Source organism: Erinaceus europaeus, chromosome 12, assembly GCF_950295315.1.
Source record: "Erinaceus europaeus chromosome 12, mEriEur2.1, whole genome shotgun sequence".
Classification (NCBI taxonomy): Eukaryota; Metazoa; Chordata; class Mammalia; order Eulipotyphla; family Erinaceidae; genus Erinaceus; species Erinaceus europaeus.
Genome location: NC_080173.1, coordinates 27,718,525 through 27,741,913, shown reverse-complemented (window position 1 = coordinate 27,741,913; position 23,389 = coordinate 27,718,525). Strand labels below are relative to the sequence as shown.

Genomic DNA, 23,389 nt, shown 5'->3' with positions numbered 1-23,389 from the left:
GTGCAAAGTGCAATTTGTGAGGCGCTCAATAGTCCTCCCATCTGTGTGGTGCTGGGGATTAAACCCAGAAGAACCTTTCCAGGGAAGGTGTGCTCTATCCCTGAGCCACCTTTAAGCTCTGTTTTTTGTTCATGTTTTGTGGAGGAAATCAAAACTGAAGAACAATGTCAACTCCTGGGAAACATTCTTTACTTGAAGGTTGAAGACTTCTGACATACAACTAGTACAATAGTACTGCCTACCACACTTTATTAATACTTAAGATACTTATCATTGCACAATAATAATGGTGACATGTATTTTTAAACTACTTACATACTGTGTATACAAGGAGCAAAAGTAAAGTTAACCCAGTGTTAAACAGTGTTAGTTTACGTCAATGAAAAAACCATCCAGATTAGCAGTAGATTTTTTAAAAAATTTATTTATTTTCCGTTTTGTTGCCCTTGTTGTTTTTTTATTGTTGTAGTTATTATTGATGTCGTCTTTGTTGGTTGGCTAGGACAGAGAAATGGAGAGAGGAGGGGAAGGCAGAGGGGGAGAGAAAGATAGACACCTGCAGACCTGCTTCACCGCCCATGAAGCAACTGCCCTGAAGGTGGGGAGCCAGGGACTGGAACCCGGTTCCTTATGCTGGTCCTTGGGCTTTGCGTCACCTGTGCTTAACCCGCTGCGCTACTGCCCGACTCCCCCAGCAGTAGATTTTTTAATTGTTTGTTTAGATAGGATATATTTAGCTTGAAAGAAAAACACAACTTTTAAATTTCAGATGTATGCAAAAATGCATCTTTACTGACTCTTCAAAGAACTGTTAGAACTGTATGCATGCTCCCTTATATACTTTCCCTCTTATCATTTCACATTCCAATGCAAATATCCTTAGTCAATCATTCTATTTGAACTTCATTCTATTAGTCTAAGATCTTTGACTCAGAACTCCCATAGTGTGCTTATTGACTTCTTCATTATTTCCTAATATTCTTATTTTTCATAATAGTAAAATGGTCTCAAGAAAGACCTTCTGGAGACTCTGGAAATCTCAATTCAGAGATCTGTGATGCCTGATATGTTTGTGTGTGTGTGTGTGTGTGTGTGTGTGTGTGTGTGTGTGTATATATATTTTTTTTAATCTGAAATTAGCTTTAACCCACTGTCCTAAAATAGATACCAGGGAAATTAAACTAAGAATAGTTGGTATTTTTGAATGAACAAAATAGATCTTATTTTCTATTCGTAGGGTTAATCATCTTGATTGTTGATGTTAATCATCAACATACCACTGGTGTGCAATGGAGGAATGTAGGTTTGCTTTATGTCTAAAATTTAGGAGCAAAATATTGCTGATATATTTTATTATCTGGATGATGCATTCACATATTTAACTTGTTTAAAGATTAGAGTATTCCTTCCAATAGCATTATAATTATGCATGAAAAAAGAAAACAGTAGAGTTAAGCAATAGAAATGGTTGTTAACTTTTTCCATTTTTCACATAAACAACAGTAAATGTACAAAAGATAATTAAGCTTCCAGTAGTGGAGAATGCAAACGAATCATAAGCTAAGTCCCATAAAGCTTTTTAATTAAAAACTAAAGTAGTTTAAAGATGTTTTAGATTTGGGATAAAAGATTAAATGTACTATTTGGTTAAAAAAATGAATACACATAGTGCTGGATTGTTGTTATTGATTAAAATAGACAACAAGATGCAGGATAACATCCCTGGATCCAGGTAATGCTTTTAATATAAATACCTTAAGGGAGACATTAATAAGTATGTTTGACTAGAAGCAGCATATAACATGTATATTTGTTTTATTTTTAATTAGATTTAGACAGAATTCATTATTTTTAATGGCTTTTCATTAGTGACTAGAAACCATTATTTGAATATATTATGGTAAAATAAATTCAAGGTGTGTGCTTTTTTCTGCAAAAAAAAATCTTACGTATTTAAAGAAATCATTGTTCAAAACAGAAATCACTAATAGATATTTGAAATTTCTTGCTATTGGACAAAAGTATGGTTTATTTATTTCTATTTATTTAATTTTTTTTATTATCTTTATTTATTTATTGGATAGAGACAGCCAGAAATCGAGAGGGAAGGGGGTGACAGAAAGCGAGAGAAAGAGAGAGAGAAGGAAGAAGAGAGAGAAAGAAAGAGAAACACTTGCAGCCCTGCTTCACCACTTACAAAAGTTTCCCCCTGCAGGTGGGGACTTCGGCTTGAGCCCAGGTCCTTGTGCATTGTAACATGTGCACTCAACTAGGTGCGCCACCACATCCCCCTCCCCCGCAAGTATGGTTTATATCCTCTAGAAGTAGTACTTTTCTCTCTTTTTCTTAGGTCAAATCTAAATAGCTAACAGTAATATATATGGAAGCATGACTATTTATGTAAATTATCAAGAAAAATTGATGCTTACCAATTATATCTGTTCATATTTGGACTTCTAAAAAGTAATATTATTAGAGGTAGGGAGTGAATTTGAGGTGTTTTCTATCAGGTTTCTGTATGATTTTCCTTGAATACAATCACTTAGTTTGGGTTCAGAATGTATGCATGTGGCTTAAGTGGCTTAAGTTCTTTGGCTTAAATATGTCTTAATGGGACAGTGACCACAGAGGAATGCATGAGCCCAGATTTACAGTATTTGCTATTATTTGCACGTGGAGAGTTCTGTCTGCAGCAAATAGGCCCTTTGGAATTAAACTCCACTTGTATGATTTATTTACCCTCATGTAGAAATATGTCTTCCTGATACTGGTCTACTGAAGTGTAGCATCTCAAAATGAGAAAAATATAGTGACTCGTTAATGGTACACCAAGGAGCAGAAGTGGGTTCCTTCAGTGCACAAATGAGCCATGAATTAAGCTAAGAATGTTGATTCCTGACTATATTTTTTAAAGGTGAATTTCTTGGAAGGCTTTACTATTACTTTAAATAATGAAATACCACCCACAAGCTTGCTGTGTTTGTTAGGAAAGCCTTTTCTTTTGTTTTTTCTCAGTACAAATTCCTTTCATGGGGAGGAAAGAAAAAAAAAGATAGTGTTTTCTAGCACTATTAAGTCATTACCTAGTTGTTCATCTGTTAGGCCATAGACCTGTCCTCAAATTTCTAGTAGTAAATCCACTAAAATCTGGATATTAATATATGTAACTCACTCAGTGAGACATTTTATTTGGCTATTAAGCAGTTTCATAATAAATTTGCCTCTATCTTGTCAGTAACCACAAACGAAAATCCTTTTTGGCAAGGACTGATGGGAAGATAAGCATTGTCCAACCTTTATTCAGAGCTTTGGAGTTTCCCACTAATTTTTGTGTTTGTTCCACTATCCAGTCTAGAATACCTTATTGCATTTTATATCCTTGCTTCCCGGTCTTATTGCGTCTGTAACCACTCTTTAGTTTCCTTTTAGTTTTTATCACTTTGGCATTTTTAGGAGACCTCAAGTCCCTGGCAGAATATTCTTTCATTTCTGTTTGCTTGGTATCTTCCTCAGTATTAGAATGGAGATATACATTTTCAGAAAGAATCCCATAGATGTGAGGTGCCTCACTAGCCTATCAGAAAATATACGATAATGTATGGTATCCCAGCAACTGATGTTAGATTTCATCACTTAGTTGAGGTGATATTGAACAGGCTTCTCCACTGGGACATTATTGTTTTTCTCTTTACTCTGTTTCAGCTGCTGCTGGGGTGAAGCTCTGCTTCCTGGAGAGGCAATTGTACTTTTGACTCTTATCCTCTGCCCAAATTGGAAACACTTCAGGGAGTGACTCCCTTCCACAAGTCACTCAAGTCCTGTTCCCTAAGGACCTCACCCCTCTCCCTTTGACCCTAAGGACCTCACCCCTCTCTCTTTGATTACCAAAAAATGCCCATGTCCACTTTCCTTAGCCCTTGAACTACACTTTGACTTTTCAATATATAGATAGTCTGGTTTTGGAGGCCTTGCTGGACATTTTACTACATGTTATCAATGACAACTGTTATAACCACTTACAAGCCACCACTCACTGAACTTTCCTACGTTACATACATAAAATTTCTCCTATAATCCTCATACCTTGTCATTGATGTGAACACAGCTAATTTCTCCCCACTGTACTAATGAGTAGATCTGTAGGCAGCCTAACTTCCCAAGCGACCCCTCTTCCAAAGGTACTAGGGGAGCCCTGCTTTCATTTCTTTTTCTTTTTTTAAAGATTCTTTTTATTTATTTGTTTATTCCCTTTTGGTGCCCTTGTTGTCTTATTGTTGTAGTTATTAATTAATGTCATCATTGTTGGACAGGACAGAGAGAAATGGAGAGAGGAGGGGAAGACAGAGGGAGAGAAAGACAGACACCTGTAGACCTGCTTCACCACCTGTGAAGCGACTCCCCTGCAGGTGGGGGGGGGGCTTGAAGGGATCCTTGTGCCTGCTCTTGAGCTTTACACCACTGCACTTAACCCACTGCAGTACGGCTCGACTCCCTCATTTCTTTTTCTTTATTGTCACCAGGAGTATTGCTGGGGCTTGCTGTGGGCACAAACCCGCCCCTCCTGGTGACTTTTTTTTAAATTAATGTTTTTAAATTTTATTTTCCCTTTTGTTGCCCTTATTGTCTTTTTTTTTTTTAATTGTTGTTGTAGTTGTTTTTGTTGTTATTGATGTCGACGTTGTTAGATAGGGCAGAGAGAAATGGAGAGAGATGGGGAAGACAGAGGGAGAGAAAGATAGACACCTGCAGATTTGCTTCACCGCCTATGAAGGGACTCCCCTGCAGGTGGGGAGCCAGGGGCTCGAACCGGGATCCTTCCCCTGGTCCTTGCGCTTTGTGCCACGTGCGCTTAACCCCCTGAGCTACCGCTTGACTCCCCTTTTTTTTTTTTTTTGATGGCAAAAGAGAGAGAAGGAACTGTGTTCATGAAGCTTCCCCTGACAGGTGCTCCCATATAGTGGCCGGGGCTTAAATCCAGGTCTTCAAGCATGGCAGTGTGTGTGCTCTTCTGGATTAGCCACCTCTTGCCTCCCTAGCCTTCATTTTCTTAGCAGGATTATAGGAGAAATTTTATGTGAAATATTTACAGGCGCATTCAGCTAGAAAAGTTCAGTAAGTGGTGTCTTGTTAAGTGGTTATAACAGTTGTCATTGGTAATGTAGTAAAATGGAACAAGTATTGAGTCCATATTTAAAAGAAGTAGTAATGGATTGATCAACAAAACTGAATTTCCAGATTGGTTTTCTTTGATTAGGTGCACTCCCCTTTCTCTCTTTTTATCAGAGCATTGCTCAACTCTGGTTTCTGGTGGTGGTAGTGAGTGCAGGGAAGCATTAAGCCTGACACCTCATAGCCTCAGGCAGGAGAGTCTGATTTGCACTATGCTGTCTCTCACTCAAGATAACTCTTTAAAAGCATAGAAAACAATGAAAAAGCCTTAAAGATAAGTGTGCTTTACAACAGGAGTTAACTGCAAAATTTCTGCTAGGTGGGCTGCTTCTGCAAAACCTCACCACCTCCTAGGCTGCAGGGGGCAAGGGTGGAATAGACCACCTGAGGGGGAGGTACCCAAGGGATGGGGATGGGCACAGCTTGGAGGAAGACATGAACCTCCATGAGTGCTTCAGAGAGACAACTCAACTTTATTGGGGTGAGAACAGACTTATATATGGTTTAGAGAAAGAAGAAAAGGGGCAAAAAGGGAGAGGATCAGTAGAGGAAGATGAGTCCAAATAAGGAATATTGGGGAGAGGTCCCTTGCTGGTATGCGGGAACAAGGTAGCTAGTAAAGGGATTTATTATCCTGATCATGGTGAGCAGGGCTAATCTTATTTCTGGCTGAGGGGACTCATTTATTGCCAGGCAGTGATCCCTTCATCTTCCCATACGCCCAGGGGGGAAGTGCACAGGGAACCGGGGTTCAACCCCCTCAAGTCCTGGGGTCGCCCAGGGACCACTCCCCACATTGCTAAATTCTTTTGATTCACAGACCATAGTTGCCTCTTTGATGGCCTTCTTAAATGTGCAAAGATTCCATCACGCACATTTTTTTTTTTGCTTCCAGGGTTATTGCTGGGGCTCAGTGCCTGCACTATGAATCCACTGTTCCTGGAGGCCATCCCCCCCCTTTTTTGGTTGCCCTTGTTGTTGTTGCTGTTGTTGTTGGATAGGACAGAGAGAAATTGAGAGAGGAGGGGAAAACAGAGAGGAGGAGAGAAAGATAGACACCTGCAGAGTTGCTTCACCACTTGTGAAGCGACCCCCCTACAGGTGGGGAGCCCGGGGCTGGAACCGGGATTCTTGTACCGCTCCTTGTGCCTCTATGTGCACTTAACTTACTGCTCTACTGGCCGGTCCCCTTACACACCTTTTTTCTTTTCTTTTTTTTTTTTTTTTTTGCCTCTAGGGTTATCGCTGGGGCTTTTAGTGTTGGCACTAAAAATCCAACAATAAATAAATAAAAGATTTTTAAAATTAAAAATAAAAAGAGGGAGAAAGACACCTACAGACCTGCTTCACTGCTCATGAAGCAGTCCCCCTGCAGACAAGGAGCAGGGACTTGAACCCCAGTCCTTGTGCATGGTAGCATGTGCTTAACTGGGTGTACTACCACCCAGCTCCCCACATCATATATTTATACCATCTATCAACTTACAATTCAAAGTCATGTGCTAATGAAGAAAGGGCAAAATGTTTACTTCTGGGAGTAGGGCGGTAGCGCAGCACGTTAAGCGCACATGGCGCAAAGTGCAAGGGCCAGTGTAAGGATCCAAGTTCGAGTCCCCGGCTCCCCACTTGTAGGAGGTCTCTTTGCAAGCGGTAAAGCAGGTCTGCAGGTGTCTACCTTTCTCTCCTCCTTTCTGTCTTCCCCTCCTCTCTCCATTTCTCTCTGTCCTATCCAACAACAACAGCTATGACAATAATAACAACAACAACAACAAGCACAACATCAAGGACAACAAAATGGGAAAAATGGCCTCCAGGAGCAGTGGATTCGTAGTACAGACACCCAGCCCCAGCAATAACCCTGTAGGCACAAAAAAAAAAAAAAAAAGTTTACTTCTGAAGCTACTATCATGACTCTTGACAGCTAGATAATAAGGAAGCCTTAATAAAGTCAACAGGTAGAAGTGTATATGAGAACATGCTCTATGTCATTAGAATACAAACTATGTAAGTTATTGATCTTTTCTTCTGATTCATTTATTTGTGCCCAAAGCTATGAAGTAGTACTCACTGTATGTATGATTCTATGCTAGGTATTAGAATAAAATTGAACAAGTTGGAGGAAGAATTTCTTCTTATATAACTAATTAGGAAAACAGGTGTCCATGAATAAACAATAAATTTTATCAGTGGAGAGATAGCATAATGGTTATACAAAGGACTTCCATTCCTGAGGCTGAGATTTCATGTTCAGTCCCCAACACCACCATCAGCCAGAGCTGAGCAGTGTTCTGGTCTCTCCCTCTCCCTCTCCCTCTCTCCATATACAATAATAATAAAGTATCAGTGATATAGATGTCAAAAAGACATGAAGAATTCATTGTTACAATACTTCAGAATGTCTGTGCATTCCTCTTGGTAGCCTCCCTGAAGATTTACATGGAGATTAAGACCTGAAGCAGAGGGTTTTGGATGTGTTTGTTGAAATTATTAAGGAGAAAATATTTTCCATCATAAACTGAGTGGCAAACAGTCTTAGAATTGACATGTTGGCAGTATGTCTCTATCCTAATTGCATTCATTTAAGATTCTCAACAGGTGAATGGGAATAAGCCCAAACTGCCCTATGTTTTCTATTCCTGCCCCCTTCTCTCCTCTTTTGACAGTGTATATTAGTTGCCATGTCAGAGTTGGTGGCTTCTGCTGCCAAAATTCAAAGTTTCTGTTATATATCCTGTTCTATGTAAAAGGCAATAAAAGGAAACTAAAATGCAAATGACTTTTCCTTCTTATTTTAGACGGGTGATGTCATACTTGAAAGAGGAAGACTTCTTGCTGATTGGTCTTTATTTTTGCAATTTTTTTCCCCCATCTGCCCCAATTGGTCTTTATTTTTAAGCCCCCTCAAAACTAGGTTTCAGTTAACCAGTCTTTATTTAGTGTCATGGGTTTTTGTTTTGTTTTTATTTAAACACATTTATTCAAAGTTCTGAAGAACAAAGCATTCAATACTATGAGACTTGCACAACTTCAAATGATTAATGATATAATTCTCATTCCTTTATAAAGTGTCTTAACACTGGGGAGATTTATACAGTGTGGAATGGCAATGGTGCTTAGATGTGAGAATAGGTAATCAATACCTGCAAGCTTAGAAAAAGCGTTCTATTTCCTCCACTAATGACACAAGGGTTTTTGCAAGGCAAGAGTGTCTGGAGCATGAAGTACTCTAAAGAAGAATTAATTTAAAATCTGAAATGGAAGATCAGTTTCAATTAAAACTGCACTTGAACGTATATTGGGTGGAAGTGTACAAGCAAGCATGTAGTTGGCTTAAATCTTCATATTGTTACCAGTGAATAAATGAATCTCACTGGCTGGTCTCAACTCTGATTATTTTATAGAGTGCTAAATTATATATCACACATGTCTGGAAGGCAATGAGAAATAATGGGAATGGCAAATACTTTAAATAGTTTTTTTTAATCAGTGAGATATGGTGTTTAGAAATGATGAGTTGGATTATTATTTCTTTGGAGTCATACATGTGTGGATTTGTTTTACCACAAATGTTTTCCCTGGAATGTAAATGTATTGTGTTTCTGAGTTTCTAAAAGGCATATACATATATTGAATATTTTTAAATTAAAAATATTAGTTTACATGATTTAAACATAGGCTCCAGTTATTCCTAACCAAAGTTATCATTTTAGTTAACCATCAGATATATCAGCTATCACTGTATTCAGTTGGACTTTTTGGTAATCTTGTAGAAAATTCAGAGTTGCCTGGCTAGCTGAAACTCAATTTTGCTGCTGGTCCACTCTCTCTTCTTTTTCAAATATATTCTTGCAAAATAAAAATGAAATTTGGATCTAATTTATGCAAATGCACACTGTTCCTTTATGATTCATCACAATACTATGGATTTCGACCAATACCAAGGAATTCAACTAAGGAAACAGCATGAATGAAAAGTCCTTCACATTTCTTAATTTAGTTGGAGTCCTGCAACAAAGAAAATGGTGATAACTCTTTTAGAAAGTATTATGGCACTTGTAATTATTATTATTATTTTTTTGTCTCTAGGGTTATTGCCAGGGCTCAGTGCCTGCATCATGAATCCACTGCTCCTGGAGGCCATTTTTTTCCCTTTGTTACCCTGGTTGTTTTACCATTGTTGTGGTTATTATTATCCTTGTTATTGATGTCGCTGTTGTTGGATAGGACAGAGAGAAATGGAGAGAGGAGGGGAAGACAGAGAGGGGGAGAGACCTACTTCACCGCCTGTGAAGCGACTCCCCTGCAGGTGGGGGGCCAGGGCTCCAACAGGGATCCTTCCGCCAGTCCCCGTGCTTTGTGCCACGTGTGCTTAACCCACTGTGCTACCACCCGACCCCCTTGTAATTGATTTTTAACAGTTCCTTAAGATTGCTAAACCTTTACCAATCAGTGAATGTGTTCTTTCTGATAATTTCTTCTATCTTACTGTTTGGAATGAGGAATAGGTTAAATGGCCCAGACATGGAACTAGGCCAAGTTAATTTGCCTGATCTCAAGAATATGAATCATTTTTAGGGAGCTACCTCAATTGCTTTTGCAGTCATGAAGCTTCCATTAGTATGAGCAGAATGAATTTTTGTTTGTCTTTTTTTCCCATGATGCCAGTGTTGCCCCAGCTTTGAGTTGGTATCAGTGTTGTGATACCTATAGCAACTCAGTGTATGGTGGTGGCTTGTGCATGAGTGTGCACCCTTAACTAGTGAGAGAGACACTTACTTTCAGATGTCCTTGTATTCTCCATCATAGCAAAGTTAAGTCTTGCATGAGGCACAGAAGCACTGACTGAAGGCAGATTGGCCTAAAAATCCCTTTGACCACTTAAGCTTCTCTTAATATATGCAGAAATGTCAAGTTAAAAGAACCTAATGTGTCTTTGTTTATAAGTATACTATATGTCATTTATTGGTAAGCCTGAATTTTTCCTCCTCTTAAGACTTTAATGCTTAGATTTAAATCTCTTCTTCATATAGTTTTATATTTAGTACTCAAAAATAGATTTATGTTGCTGCTAAAAGGTGTGTTTCTTCTCAGCAGGCTACTCCTGCTCAGTACATGAAGAAGGTTATTAAAGAGTGCCAAAATATCTCAGAGCTTGTTATATTAAAGAGTGCCAAAATATCTCAGAACTTAGTAGATATTTGTCTCAGCATATTTTATTTCTAAGTAGAGCAGAGATCTGTGCCTGATTGATACCCAATTAGAATGATGCTGTCCTGGAGCTAGGTGTTGGTGCACCTGGTAGAGGGCACATATCACCATACACATGGACCTGGGTTCAAGCTTCCAGCCCCTACCTGCATGGAGAAGTCTTCACAAGTCATGAAGCAGTGCTGTTGGGTCTCTCTCCCTATCCTCTATCTCCCTGTTCCCTCTCAATTTCACTCTGTCATTGCCCAATAAATAAATAGATAAAATATCACAAAAGAATTATTCTTTCCAATTGCATTCTCCTCAGTGTATTCCTGTAGTGTATGTCCCTTAACAGTCCTTATTTATAAGAGTATTGCATTCAGCTGAAGGTGACTATATACTCCCATACATGACACAGAGGTTTTGAGAAGAAGCAAGTGCCTTAGCAAGCAAGAATACAAACTCGGGCCAAATTGAAAGATCTTTCACAATTAGCCAGAGGAAGCCCCGTCTCTTTGCTTGCTTTCATTTGTAATTATTATCACTCCGTTTTGTACTAATGTCACATTAGTATTAGTATTATTAGTATTAGTATTAGTATTAGTATACGTTTTCCCTTTCTGGTAGACAAACTCCTAAGAGCAAAGAAAAAAGTTGTGATTGATAAACTGACCACAATAGAAAGCTTGATAAATTAATGATGGTATTCTGATGTGGATATATTTTTTAAGATGCTTATTTGCTATGCTTACTTCAGGAAACTGACTTAAAATCTTTTAAAGAATGTGAATTACTCTTGACAGGGCTTCTGTTCAATTTCCTTAATCTGGTTACAGATAGAATCAGCAAGTGTTCGATCACAAATCTAAAAGCAAAACTATCTTGTATAGCTTATCTTTTCTCAAATCTTCTTGCCCTATCAAGCCTCGGATTTGGTGCCAAGTTTTCAAGGAAGGCATGATCTTGAGCTTGGGAAGCTGTGGGAAAACTGCATTTTGGCAAATACAGTGGTTGACTTCCTAGTCTTACTTATTCTCATTGAGTCCCTTGAACCATTATAACTGAAAGATTGTTTCATTTTCATAGGTGCCTATGGTCCAGAGCACTGGGTCACATCTAGTGTCAGCTGTGGGGGCCGTCACCAGTCTCCCATAGACATTTTAGACCAGCATGCTCGTGTTGGTGAAGAGTACCAGGAACTGCAACTTGATGGCTTCGACAGTGAATCTTCTAACAAAACTTGGATGAAAAACACAGGGAAAACAGGTAATCTGTTTCTTTTCTGCTCCTCCTCCTCTTCCCTATCCTTTTGTGCACACAGCAAAATGAAATATAACTCTTTAGGTGTTACCTGTTGCTCTGGAGAACATATAACTGGGTGAGATCCTTGAAATCTGCTAGATAGCTTTGCTAACTAGCAGGGTAATTATGTACAAGCTAATTAACTACTTACTCTATATCAATTTCTGAAAAAATTATAAACATCAGCAATAAATGGCATCCATCGTATATATTTAAGGATTAAATATACATGTTACATAGAATGTTAAATATACATGTTCAGCAATCTGTCCTTTTCAATATGATAATTACTAGTTACATGTGATCACTTAAACCTACATCAATTAATTAGAATTGACTCTTACCTGTCTTATTCTCTCTCTGCCCCATTGTTTTTCTTTTGTGAAATGGGCTCCACAAAAAGAATTTGCTCCTGTGCTAACTGCTTGTTTAGAGAGAGAGAGAGAGGGAGAGACACTACAGCATCTGGACTTCTTCTTAACTATTCTTGTGCAACTACAGTTATAGCTTGTCAGTGAAGGAGGCAGGGAATGCATACCTTCCTGCACCACACTGCCTGAAGAGAATGTAAGCATCAGGGTATTTTATTACATTTCTACCTAGTGCTACCTGGAAGTCTGTTGGTATTAAAGCTAATTTCCATATCTTATCTATGAACTCATGACTTTAACCCATTATAGCAATTTCCAGTCTTTCCCTCTCTTTGTTTCTTAGCATGAGCCCTTTGTAACTAAAGATGTCATTATGCACTGTTCTTTTATGCTATCCTTCTCAGAAACTTTATCTTCCTTAAACCCCCTCTTTTAAGACCTTTGGTTCCATTCATGTTATGGCTTACAGAGCTGCCTTTACTTCTAATGCAGCTAGCAACTCCGGAGATCCATTTTCTTTCTCCAAACCAGCATTTGTCTAAGAGTGTTTATCTGATGCCTGCTTTCTTTGACTTGTCTGCTTTGAAATTCACAGAATCACTTCCTGCTCACTCAGCACAGGGATTCTTATCTTTGAGCTCTTTATCATAATGTCCCTATAAGCAATTCTCTTTCTGACCTAATAGCAGGCAACCATCTCTTCTACCTAGATACATTCGTTTGAGTACCTGCTCAGAAAAGATACATTGTCAATGATGTTCTCTGTCTGCTGCTTCACTTCCACCCCTCTGCCTTTAACACACATTGTGTGGTTACTATTAGAGTTCAGGATTTCTTTGCAGGTGATCCTGCTTTGTATTTCAGATGAGAGTGTCCTCTGGAGAAGGGATGATGGGAATATTAGCACTTGGACTATCTGAATGTGGCAGACAGGAGTTTTACTACACTGGGTGTAATGAGATCTTGGAGTTGAGTGCCACCTCAGTGCCACATTCCAGCAACCTGCCAAAGGCAATTCCCTCAGCTTTCTGATAGGGTTTTCTACTTGACTTGCAACGCTTGACAGCCTTCTGCAAAGATAACACGTTTCAGTGACAGCTTTCAGCTTGGTATCTCCAATGACAGGTTTTAGAGGACTGTAGGGTTCACTCAATGCAAGTTGATTCATGACCTTGGTCTTACAGAAACTGATTATCAATTTCTGTCACTCTGCTGACTTCCTTGAGTGAACTACAACTGGCTGCATCCCTGTGAATGCATGGGCCTGATCTTAGCACATAGCCATCTGAACACAAACACATCTGTTTATAGAAATGACTTCGCAAAGCGAATATATTTTTCCCTTCCTGATTCACTAACAGAGCATCCAGCATCCAAAAAAAAAAAAGAAATGACTTTTAAAACATAATAAACATTTAAATGTAAGTTTTTTCCTTGCCACCAGGATTATTGCTGTGTCTCAATGCCTACATGGTGAGTCCACCATACCCAGTGTCCATTTACTATTTTATAGACAGAAATTGAGAGGAGAGGAGGACTTGGGGAAGGAGAGACACCAACAGAAGTGCTTCACCACTGGTGAAGTTTTCCCCCTGCAGGTGAGGACCAGGCTGTTAAGCCTGTATCCTTGCACATGGTAGCATGAACTTAACTAGGTGTTATGTTAGTTTCTTATGTATAAATTATTTTAAACAAGACCATAGAAATGGTTTTCTGTTCTCTTCAAAAGAGTCTCAATTTATGCTGTCTTAGAAAATTTGAGAGCAGAAATCAGGTGTGTGTGTGTGTGTGTGTGTGTGTGTGTGTGTGTGTGTGTGTGTTTGGCTTGGGTGATTTTCTCTCTCTCTCTTTTTCTTTCTTTCTTTCTTTCCTTTTTTTTGTTTCTTTGGTAAGCATAAACCTAGAAACTGACTTGATCTTCTAGTTTTTAAAATGCTGAATGAATTTATAAGTTTTGTAGTCTTGGGGGAAATGAAGAGTCAGTTGCTTTGCCCAGCAGACATGGCTTATGTAAATTCTATTGAAGAGTAGTACATGTATGATATAGAGTTATGTGTGTCTAAATTAAGGGAGTGATAATATTCACAGTGAATGTTAATGATAGGCAACCTGAATTATGTCAGTTTATAAAGCCTGCATATCATTTCCCTATTTTATTGTGGTTTTGCAAGTTATCATCATTTGACCTAACTGGATAAAGGAAACTTACGACTCATGTTATTTTTAAAAACTCATGTGAGTCTACACTTACCAGTTCAATCTCACCTCTGTGCCTAGGTAAAGAAAAAATAATTTAATTATCAACTTTTCAGCAACTCATATTTTTGTTCTTTAACTATCTTTTCCAGTATTTAGGAGATAGATCACCCACTAGGCACATGTTTTATCATGTGAGGATCCTAGGTTCAAGCCCTGTTTTCACAAAGTAGTACCATAGACAATAGGAGAGCACCATGCATGGTGGCATGGTGCTATGTTATATTGTCTTTCTACACCCTGATTCTCAATAAAAGTAAAGAATAATGTGTAACAGTACAGTTCATCTGGATAGTGCTCCCACTTTGTCATGAATACAGCTAAAGTTCACACCCAGGCCCCATTACACTATAATAGATTTTTGGTGCTGTGATACCATTCTTTCTCCCACTCCCCCTCTCCCCTTCACTCCCTCTTCCCTTCCCCGCCTTCTCAATAAAAGTCAGCTTGGGAGGGGTGGATCCAAGATGGTGGTGTGACTACAACTCCTGACTTTCTCTCTGCAAAGCAGCGGCTGACTTGAGTGGTGGGAATGTAGTGAGGGCAGGATTTGCAGGTCAGTGTTGGTTAGAGGATACAGTGGGGGTCAGGAGCAGAACAGCAGATCGCATGTAGGCTGGAGCCAGCTACAGAGGGGACAGACACATACCAGATCCTGAGCGAATGAACGAGGAACCCTCCACCAGGTTCCAGATGCTACCATGATGCCAACCAGACTTGCCAGGACAGACGACCCTACCAATGTGTTCTGGAGCCCCACCTCCTCAGAGTCCTGACCCACTAGAGAAAGAGAGAGACAGGCTGGGAGTATGGATTCACCTGTCAATGCCCATGTTCAGAGGGGAAGCAATTACAGAAGCCAGACCTTCCACCTTCTGCATCACATAATGTCCATGCCATGGGTCCATGCTCCCAGGGGGATAAAGAATAGGAAAGCTATCAAGGGAGGGGATGGGATATGGAGTTCCTTCCAGTGGCGGGAATTGTGTGGAATTGTACCCCTCTTATCCTATGGTTTTTGTCAGTGTTTCCATTTTATAAATAAAAACTAAAAAAAAAAAAAATCAGCTTGAAGCAGCAATGCCCTAGTGATGAGAACAATAAAAAGTAAAGAATGAAAAACTGAAGGTCAGGAGATAACTCACCTGGTAGAGCTCCCACTTTAACCATGCTTAAGGCTCCTGGTTCAAGTTCTGACATCACATGTGGGAGCACAACAACATCAGGGGAAGCTCCACAGTTGGGGCATCAGTAACTTGGTGTTTCTCTAGTACATTCTCTCTAGGTATTTTCTCTCTCTCTTTCTGGAGTTAAGAAACAAACAAACAAACAAAAACATCTTGGGAGTGGTGGACTTATGCATGTGCAGTATTCTGATGTAGTTTAAGAGAAACAAAGAAAACATAAAAAATTGGGTCAAAGAGGCTAGCTTCATTGCATAGTGCCACATTTTTAAAAAAAGTATTTTCTTGAAACTTCTACTTCTAGAAAATAAATTCAGGAAGGAGTAGATTTTCTTGTGAAAATTTACAGGTCACTTATCTGCAAAATAAACCATCTTGGATATTTAAAAAAATGAATATCTAAAGTTAATATTTAAAACAACCTATTAAATAGAGACAGTAACTTTCCCATAAAATAGTTTTAATGTTCATATCTGTCTCAACCCCCTGAGAGTACCATCTATTCAGTTCAGCATAATCAATAGAGCAACTTGGTTGTGCCAAGTCCACTTCTCGAAAGTTGTCTAAAATGTCTTTACAAGACAGATAGCATCTCGCTTTTTCTTCCTGAGGACCCATAACTGTCTATTGTGCCAGTTTTCATTTGATTTCATCTAAAGTTATCTCCATTTCTTTTATTTTTGTAGAATGAAAAGATAATGCATTCATCAAGAGCATTTCAAGATAAGCTTTCTGTTCCTAGCATTAGTGCCTAGCTAAATAATCAGAATTTAAGACTGAGATGATGCTTCTGATGTATGTTAATAACCTGTGGTCTCCTGTGAATTTTAATTATATATGGGGCTTTTTTTTTAATAATGTCATCTTTCATCTCATGCCAAACATAAGCATAAGTAAATATATTTGACTTAATGCACGCCCCTTTCATATTCCCTCTCTATATTGGCTTACTGTTTTTGTTTTTCCTTTTTTAAAATTTTGATTTATAAAAAGGAAACACTGAGGGGGTCGGGCAGTGGCGCAGTGGGTTAAGCGCATGTGGCGCAAAGGGTAAGGACCTGCGTAAGGATCCTGGATCGAGCCCCCGGCTCTCCACCTGCAGGGGAGTCGCTTCACAGGTGGTGAAGCAGGTCTGCAGGTGTCTGTCTTTCTCTCCCCTTCTCTGTCTTCCCCTCCTCTCTCCATTTCTCTCTGTCCTATCCAGCAACGAACAACATCAACAATGGCAATAATAACCACAATGAGGCTACAACAACAAGGGCAACAAAAGGGGGAAAAAATGGCCTCCAGGAGTGGTGGATTCATGGTGCAGGCACGGAGCCCAGCAATAACCCTGGAGGGAAAAAAAAAAGGAAACACTGGGGGTTGGGTGGTAGTGCAGCGGGTTAAGCGCACATGGCACAAAGCACAAGGACCCTGGCACAAAGCACAAGGACCCGGGCATAAGGATTCCAGTTTGAGCCCTGGCTTCCCACCTGCAGGGGAGTGGTGAAGCAGGTCTCCAGGTGTCTGTCTTTCTCTCCCCCTCTCTGTCTTCCCCTCCTCTCTCCATTTCTCTCTGTCCTATCCAACAACTAATGACATCAACAAGAACAATAATAACCACAACAAGGCTACAACAACAAGAGCAACAAAAGGTGGAAAAAATAGCCTCCAGGAGCAGTGGATTAGTGGTGCAGGCACTGAGCCCCAGCAATAACCCTGGAGGCAAAAAAAGGAAACACTGACAAAAGCATAGGATAAGAGGGGTTCAACTCCTTACAATTCTCACCACCAGAACTCTGTACCCCATCCCCTCCCCGATAGCTTTCCTATTCTTTATTGTTTTTGTTTTTCTTTCCCTCCATTCCATCCTAATTTATCTGAACATACTGTGATACCTGTATTCAGTGAAACAAAATGTGTTTTTAAATTAGTAAAAATAGATTGATTGTGGTAACTAGGTATATCTAAAGTAGTTGGGACCCATGTCCTAATATCTTACTGTGACCAGTATAATGAAATTATCAGGCTTTTACTTATTATTATCAGGGCTTCATTGCTTTGGGTTGACTTTTTCAGACAACTAGACTGGCAGACAGACAGGAAAAGACACAACATCCCAGAAGCTTCTTTCCAGTGCTGTAGGGGCCCAGACTCAAACCTGGGTTGCACATTTGGCAGAACTAACACACTATTCAAGCTAGATATTTTATTGGCCCAATTTTTCCTTTGCTGTTTCTCTCTCTCTCTCGCTCTCTCGCTCTCTTGCTCTCTGTCCCCTTTCTACAGTAGAGTAGTACCATCAGAAATCAGACTAAAACTGAAAAACAGGACCACCTCCATCATTTCTGTAAGTGAACCAGTGACAAAGAATTTGTCCAGCTGCTCAGCTCATGCACAGGGTATCCTTGAAAGAAGTACTCTATGATCTATAGGTCACAGCAGTTCATAGCTTGAAGCTAATGTGCTGCCTTCAAGCTGCTCTGAAGTATTGTTCTATCCATGATTGGTGGAGAAACTGCTGGAGCCTTCTAGAGGGTCAGCTGTCATGAGCACCTTACTGTAGGAGTTACAATGGTCATCTTTGTGACACTTGAACCCCTCCCAAACTCATGGGCTTAAATGTTGATTCCCCAGTAAAGATGTGATTCCTCGGTCCTGGAATATGTGTCCTAAGTGTATGCAATGATAACATTCACAGAAGAACCATTGGCAATCTTGAAATTGGTAAAAAGCCTATAGGAGATCTCTGTGTTTGTCTTTTTGTTGCTGAGAGCTCAAACCCCACAAAGCTGGCTGAGTTCCTATTCACACAAGAGATAAAAAGAGAAAAGGAAACAAACAAACAAACAAACAAAAGGATTCTAACATACAAACTTCATGGGCAGTTTATTGAATAGATAAAAGGGGGAGTGACGAACTAGCAAAAGTACAGCCCTGAATGGCAAGGACTGAGCAAGCTGGGAGAGTCTCTGTCCAGAATTCTCGAAACCCACCCACCCACCCACCAGTTTTTATGGATTTTCTCTTGTCTAGTCCCTCTTTCCCCTTTGCTTATGTCAATTGTTAGTAGGCTAAGTTGGTAATAACTTCCTGGTTTAGTTCAGGGTATATTAGCTAGCTATCCCTTGCTTTTTGCAATAAGCCACAGCCTCCCAGTTACATGAACGGGGTGTCCTCCATTTTAGCTCCATTGCTGCCACATGACCCCCTCCATCTAGGGGCCACCTACCGTAACATTTTAATCTGCTTAAACTCTCTGGGCATTCTCTTCCTATTCTGTTTCCATTCTGTGGGTTCCCTAGCTGTGTTTTTCTCTGTCTCACTCTCTCCCATGTTTTTCTGATTTCTCATTGCATTTTTTCATCCCCCCTGCATCTTGAGTTATTCTCTTACCAGTTCCTACTTTTACTTCCTCCTCTTGTCTTTGGCTCTGTCTTCTTTCTCTTCTTCCTGTCTTCTTTCCTTGAAGCTGGTAGCAAATAAGAAACAAAGTCTACAAAAGTGTTTTACTTATCATTATATTAATGGAGTAGATATTTTGCTGTTGATGGTGATCTCCTGAATATTTTCTCATAACTCAAATACACACTGATACTTGGTTTTTTCCACACTTAATCACAGACAATTAAATTTCTTTTTATTTCATTATCAACACCCACCTCAGTTTGTAGTGACTGTGATATCTGTGAGTAGGTAGACTCACAGTAGTCTTAGTGTGGGGTCCTTTTTCCTGGATCATGGTTTTTTTTTAAATTTTTATTTATAAGATGGAAATATTGACAAAGCCATAGGATAAGAGGTGTACAATTCCATGTAATTCTCACCACCAGAACTCCATATCCAATCCCTTCCCTTGACAGCTTTCCTATTCTTTATCCCTCTGGGAGTGTGGACCAAAGATCATTATGGGATGCAGAAGGTGGAAGGTCTGGCTTCTGTAATTGCTTCTCCGCTGAACATGGGCATTGGCAGGTTGATCCATACTCCCAGCCTGTCTCTCTTTTTCTCTAGTGGGGCAAGACTTTGGGGAGGTGGGGCTCCAGGAAACATTGGTGGGATCTTCCCAGGAAAGTCCAGTTGGCATCATGGTAGAATCTGGAACCTGGTGGCTGAAAAAGAGTTAAGATATAAAGCAGAACAAATTGTTGACTAATCATGAATATAAAGGCTGGAATATTGCAGATGAAGATTTCGGGTCTCTGTTTTGGAAAAACAGAGTAGTAGGCCTAATTTTAGGTATATTCCAAAGGGCCCATGACTTTAATAGTTTTTGCCTGATCCTGACAGTTAATATGCAGGTGGACCCAAGGTATTACCTGGGGAGATGGTGTCATGGTTGGAAAAAGGACTAGAAAGCTGGATCAGGGAAGAGCGTAGCTCCCAAATATGGGAAAAGCATTTAAATATTGTTAACTGTACTCCCCATAGATTTGATCTGGGGCTATATTCAGCACAGGAGCCTGTGTAACCTCTGCATCCCTGTAGGTCTGAGCTCGCATTAGTGGTCATGGCTAGGAACATTCCAGGCTGCACTAATTTCAGGATCCATCTTCCTCGGGTGGTAAGTAGAATGTGTTAGGCAACCTCCCTTCAAAGAATAGAACAGTTCCTATCATCTGTGAGCACTACAGGTAGACTAGTGTGGGGTCATTATTACTGGATCATGCTTTAAAAAATTATCTTTATTTATTGGATAAAGATAGCCAGAAATCAAGAGGGAAGGGGGTGATAGAGAGGGAGAGAGACAGAGAGATACCTGCAGCCCTGCTTTACCACTCCTGAAGCTTTTCCCCTGCTGGTGGGGACCAGGGACTTGAACTGTGGGCTTTGTATACTGTAATGTGTGCACTTAACCATGTACGCCACCACCCACCTTCCGGAACCTTTTTATTAGCAGTGAGTTTTGTCTGTGTCACCGATGAATTGGTCATTTTATTCAGAAAGAGATTGCCATGCTTTCTGATTGAAAGCACGTTATCAGTCAAGTAGACAGATGTTTGGAAACATCTGGGTGTTTAGCACCATTTATACTGGGCATGCCCAGCCTGACTTTGTAATACCCCTGTGCTTCTCTGGTTACTTCAAGGTTGCTCAGAAAAGAAAACTTTAGCATAATTAAAAAACAATCCATTCCTTTTTTTGTGGTATGCAATGTATAATTTCATTATTTTTCTTTTTACAATTATCCATGTCAGAGGCCTAGGTTTTTTGTTTGTTTGTTTGTTTTTTTAATGTGAACCCAAGTGCACAAGTCAGAACTGTTTCACTGGGCCTCTTGTTAACCACAGACTTTTTATGACTCTTTTTCATGTCCTGTAAGCTCTGTTTTCTTTTTGTTACCCGTAGCACCAGTCCCTGCATTAAGGTGATAGAAGTCATTGATAGTTTGTGGGTAGACAGAAGCTGAAGTTATCAACTATATAATGGGAAAAGAGCTAGTTTACCTATTTAGACGTATGTGAAATTTTATTTGTAAAGGATCTGTTCAAAGTTTGCTTTATCTACTTATTCATTTGTCTCAGGCCCTATAATTCTCTACTAGATTCTCATTTGTCGATTTTTTTAATTTCAAAAGTATTTTATTTATTTTTCTTGGTGTGTGTGGAAAAATACTAGAGCACCCCTGAGCTCTGGTGTAAGTGGTGCCAGGAATGAACCTGGGATGTCATGCATGCAAGTCTCATCTGTCATGTTTAATATGGCTAAGGTGTCAGCATGTCTACTTCATTCGTCTTTCTCAGTTTGGCAGCAAATTAAGCACGACCCAAAATAACACCAAAGGTTGTCAGTTCTTGGGTATCTGTTGCTGCTCCTACTCAGCATATCCATTGTCTGCCCCCCCTTTTTAAAAAACATTTATTATATTTATTTATTTGATAGAGACAGCTAGAAATTGAGAGGGGAGGAGGAGATAGAAAGAGAGACTCCTGCAGCCCTGCTTCTCCACTTGCAAAGCTTTCCCCCTGCAGGTGGGGATTGAAGGCTTGAACCTGGGTCCTTGCTCACTATAATGTATGTGCTCAACCAGTTGCACCACCACCCAGCCCCTATAGTCTCTTTATTAGAATATTGCAGTAACCTTTTGAAAAATATTTTATTCATTTATCGGTAGAGGTAGAAATCAAGAAGGGGGAGATAAAAGAGGCATAAGACAGCACTGCTTCACTACTCATGAAGCTTTCCCCTGCAGGTTGGGTCTAGGGACTTGAACCCTGGTCCTTGTGCATTGTAGCATAAGCACTCTACTGGGTGCAGGGCCTCCTCAGCCATACCAAAATGTTTCATTTGTATGGGAAGGTGAATACAAATGCTTAGTGTCCTGGCCTCATTCTCTACTCACCGTGGTTTGGTCTGACCTCTCAACACCAGTCACCACTTTTTTTGTTTGTTTTCCTTTCTGACTTAATTCTTTTTGCAACAGGGCCTTTAATGAGCTTCTTTTCCCTTGCTGCCCTCCTGCTTGTTCGGACTTCCTTGTGGGTGTGGCTTCAATCCTCAGCTCAGATGCTTCTCATCATCCTTGAGAGCCTCTACCAATCAGGAGCTCAGCGCTCACCTGGCTTACTTGCAGCACTGCTATGGTGCTTCAGGCTGACCTACCCTTTTCCCATTATTTGATTAAGTATTTGAAAAACTCAGTATCAGTGCTTATAAGAGCATTAGTAGAAGGCTGGGACCAGAGCTCTGTCTGTGTCTTGACTGCATCTCCCTTTCTGCTGGGGGGTCTCCTCCTGGGTCTCATTGTACTAGTGGAACCTCAATGTTGTCGCATCTTAGCCTGTCTTTGTTCTTATCTCTGTATCACCAGAACAGTGAAACTACAAAGTACACACACACACACACACACACACACACACACACACACACACACACACACACACACACACAGTATTCCTAGTCCACTGGGACTGTAGATGTTCTGGGAATCCCACTAGTAAGACCCAGTAGGGAATTGTATTTGCTTTCCCTGTTATTAGTGTTAATAAGGTGAGTTGGGGTGTGGAGGTAAGGTAGCAAGTTGATAGTTTTTCCTCCCAAGTTAAAGTAGTTATTTAACGCTCGGTACTAACTGCTGTTTACTCAAAGTCTGGTGTGAGCATTTGCTCTCACTCAGCATTTTGTGGACTTGCAGGCTAAGTTATAAACTGTTGGTAGCTGTCCTGCAGAGAAAGCTTGGGAGTTTGTGTGCTGTTATCCCATTAAGCTGAGGAAAAAACCAAATCTCTTAGATGGTGTGGCCCAGCTGCCTCCCCAGTCCCTCATCTTTACAAGGCCTGGGGCATCTTTATAGTATATAGAGCCCCTGGCGTAGGGCTGGAGGTGGGGATCTATATAAACACTTCTGTACTGCTAGCTTTGTGCTGTAATGTGGAATATGATTTTCTGTTTTCTGCATTATTTTATTTGTTTATTTATTTATTTATTTTGTCTCCAGGGTTATTGCTGGGGCTTGGTGCCTGCACCACAGATCCTCTACTCTTGGAGGCCATTTTTCCCATTTCTGTTGTCCTTGTTGTTTTTATTGTTATTGCTGTTATAGCTGTTGTTGTTATTGGATAGGACAGAGAGAAATTGAGAGAGGAGGGGAAGACAGAGAGGGTAGAGAAAGACACCTGCTGACCTGCTTCACTTGTGAAGTGACTCCCCTGCAGGTGGGGAGCCAGGGACTCGAACCAGGATCTTTATACTGGTCCTTGCATTTGCACCACCTGTGCTTAACCTGCTGCACTACCGCCCGACTCCCACAGAAAGACTTTAAAAGATGAAGGTACTTGTGCTTGGAGTCATGTGCACTTAACCTGCTGTGCTACCACCCACTCCCCCCCCCCCCATTTGGACTGTTCTTACCCTGCTCAATTTTTTTATTTTGTGGGAAAAATAGTACAGTTTTAAAATGGATCTATATGGAAATGAACTTATATTTGTGTGGTG

The 23,389-nt window shown here is 40.1% G+C and overlaps 1 protein-coding gene across 2 annotated transcripts in view; it reads left to right on the top strand.

The window, feature by feature from the left end:
• PTPRG (protein tyrosine phosphatase receptor type G) overlaps positions 1 to 23,389 on the top strand; it is an 869,661-nt gene that overhangs the window by 503,741 nt on the left and 342,531 nt on the right. For both annotated transcript variants that reach the window (XM_007529163.3, XM_007529164.3), the window contains exon 3: positions 11,446 to 11,625. In XM_007529163.3, coding sequence (XP_007529225.1) covers positions 11,446 to 11,625 — 180 coding nt within the window. The remainder of the gene's footprint in view (positions 1 to 11,445; positions 11,626 to 23,389) is intronic.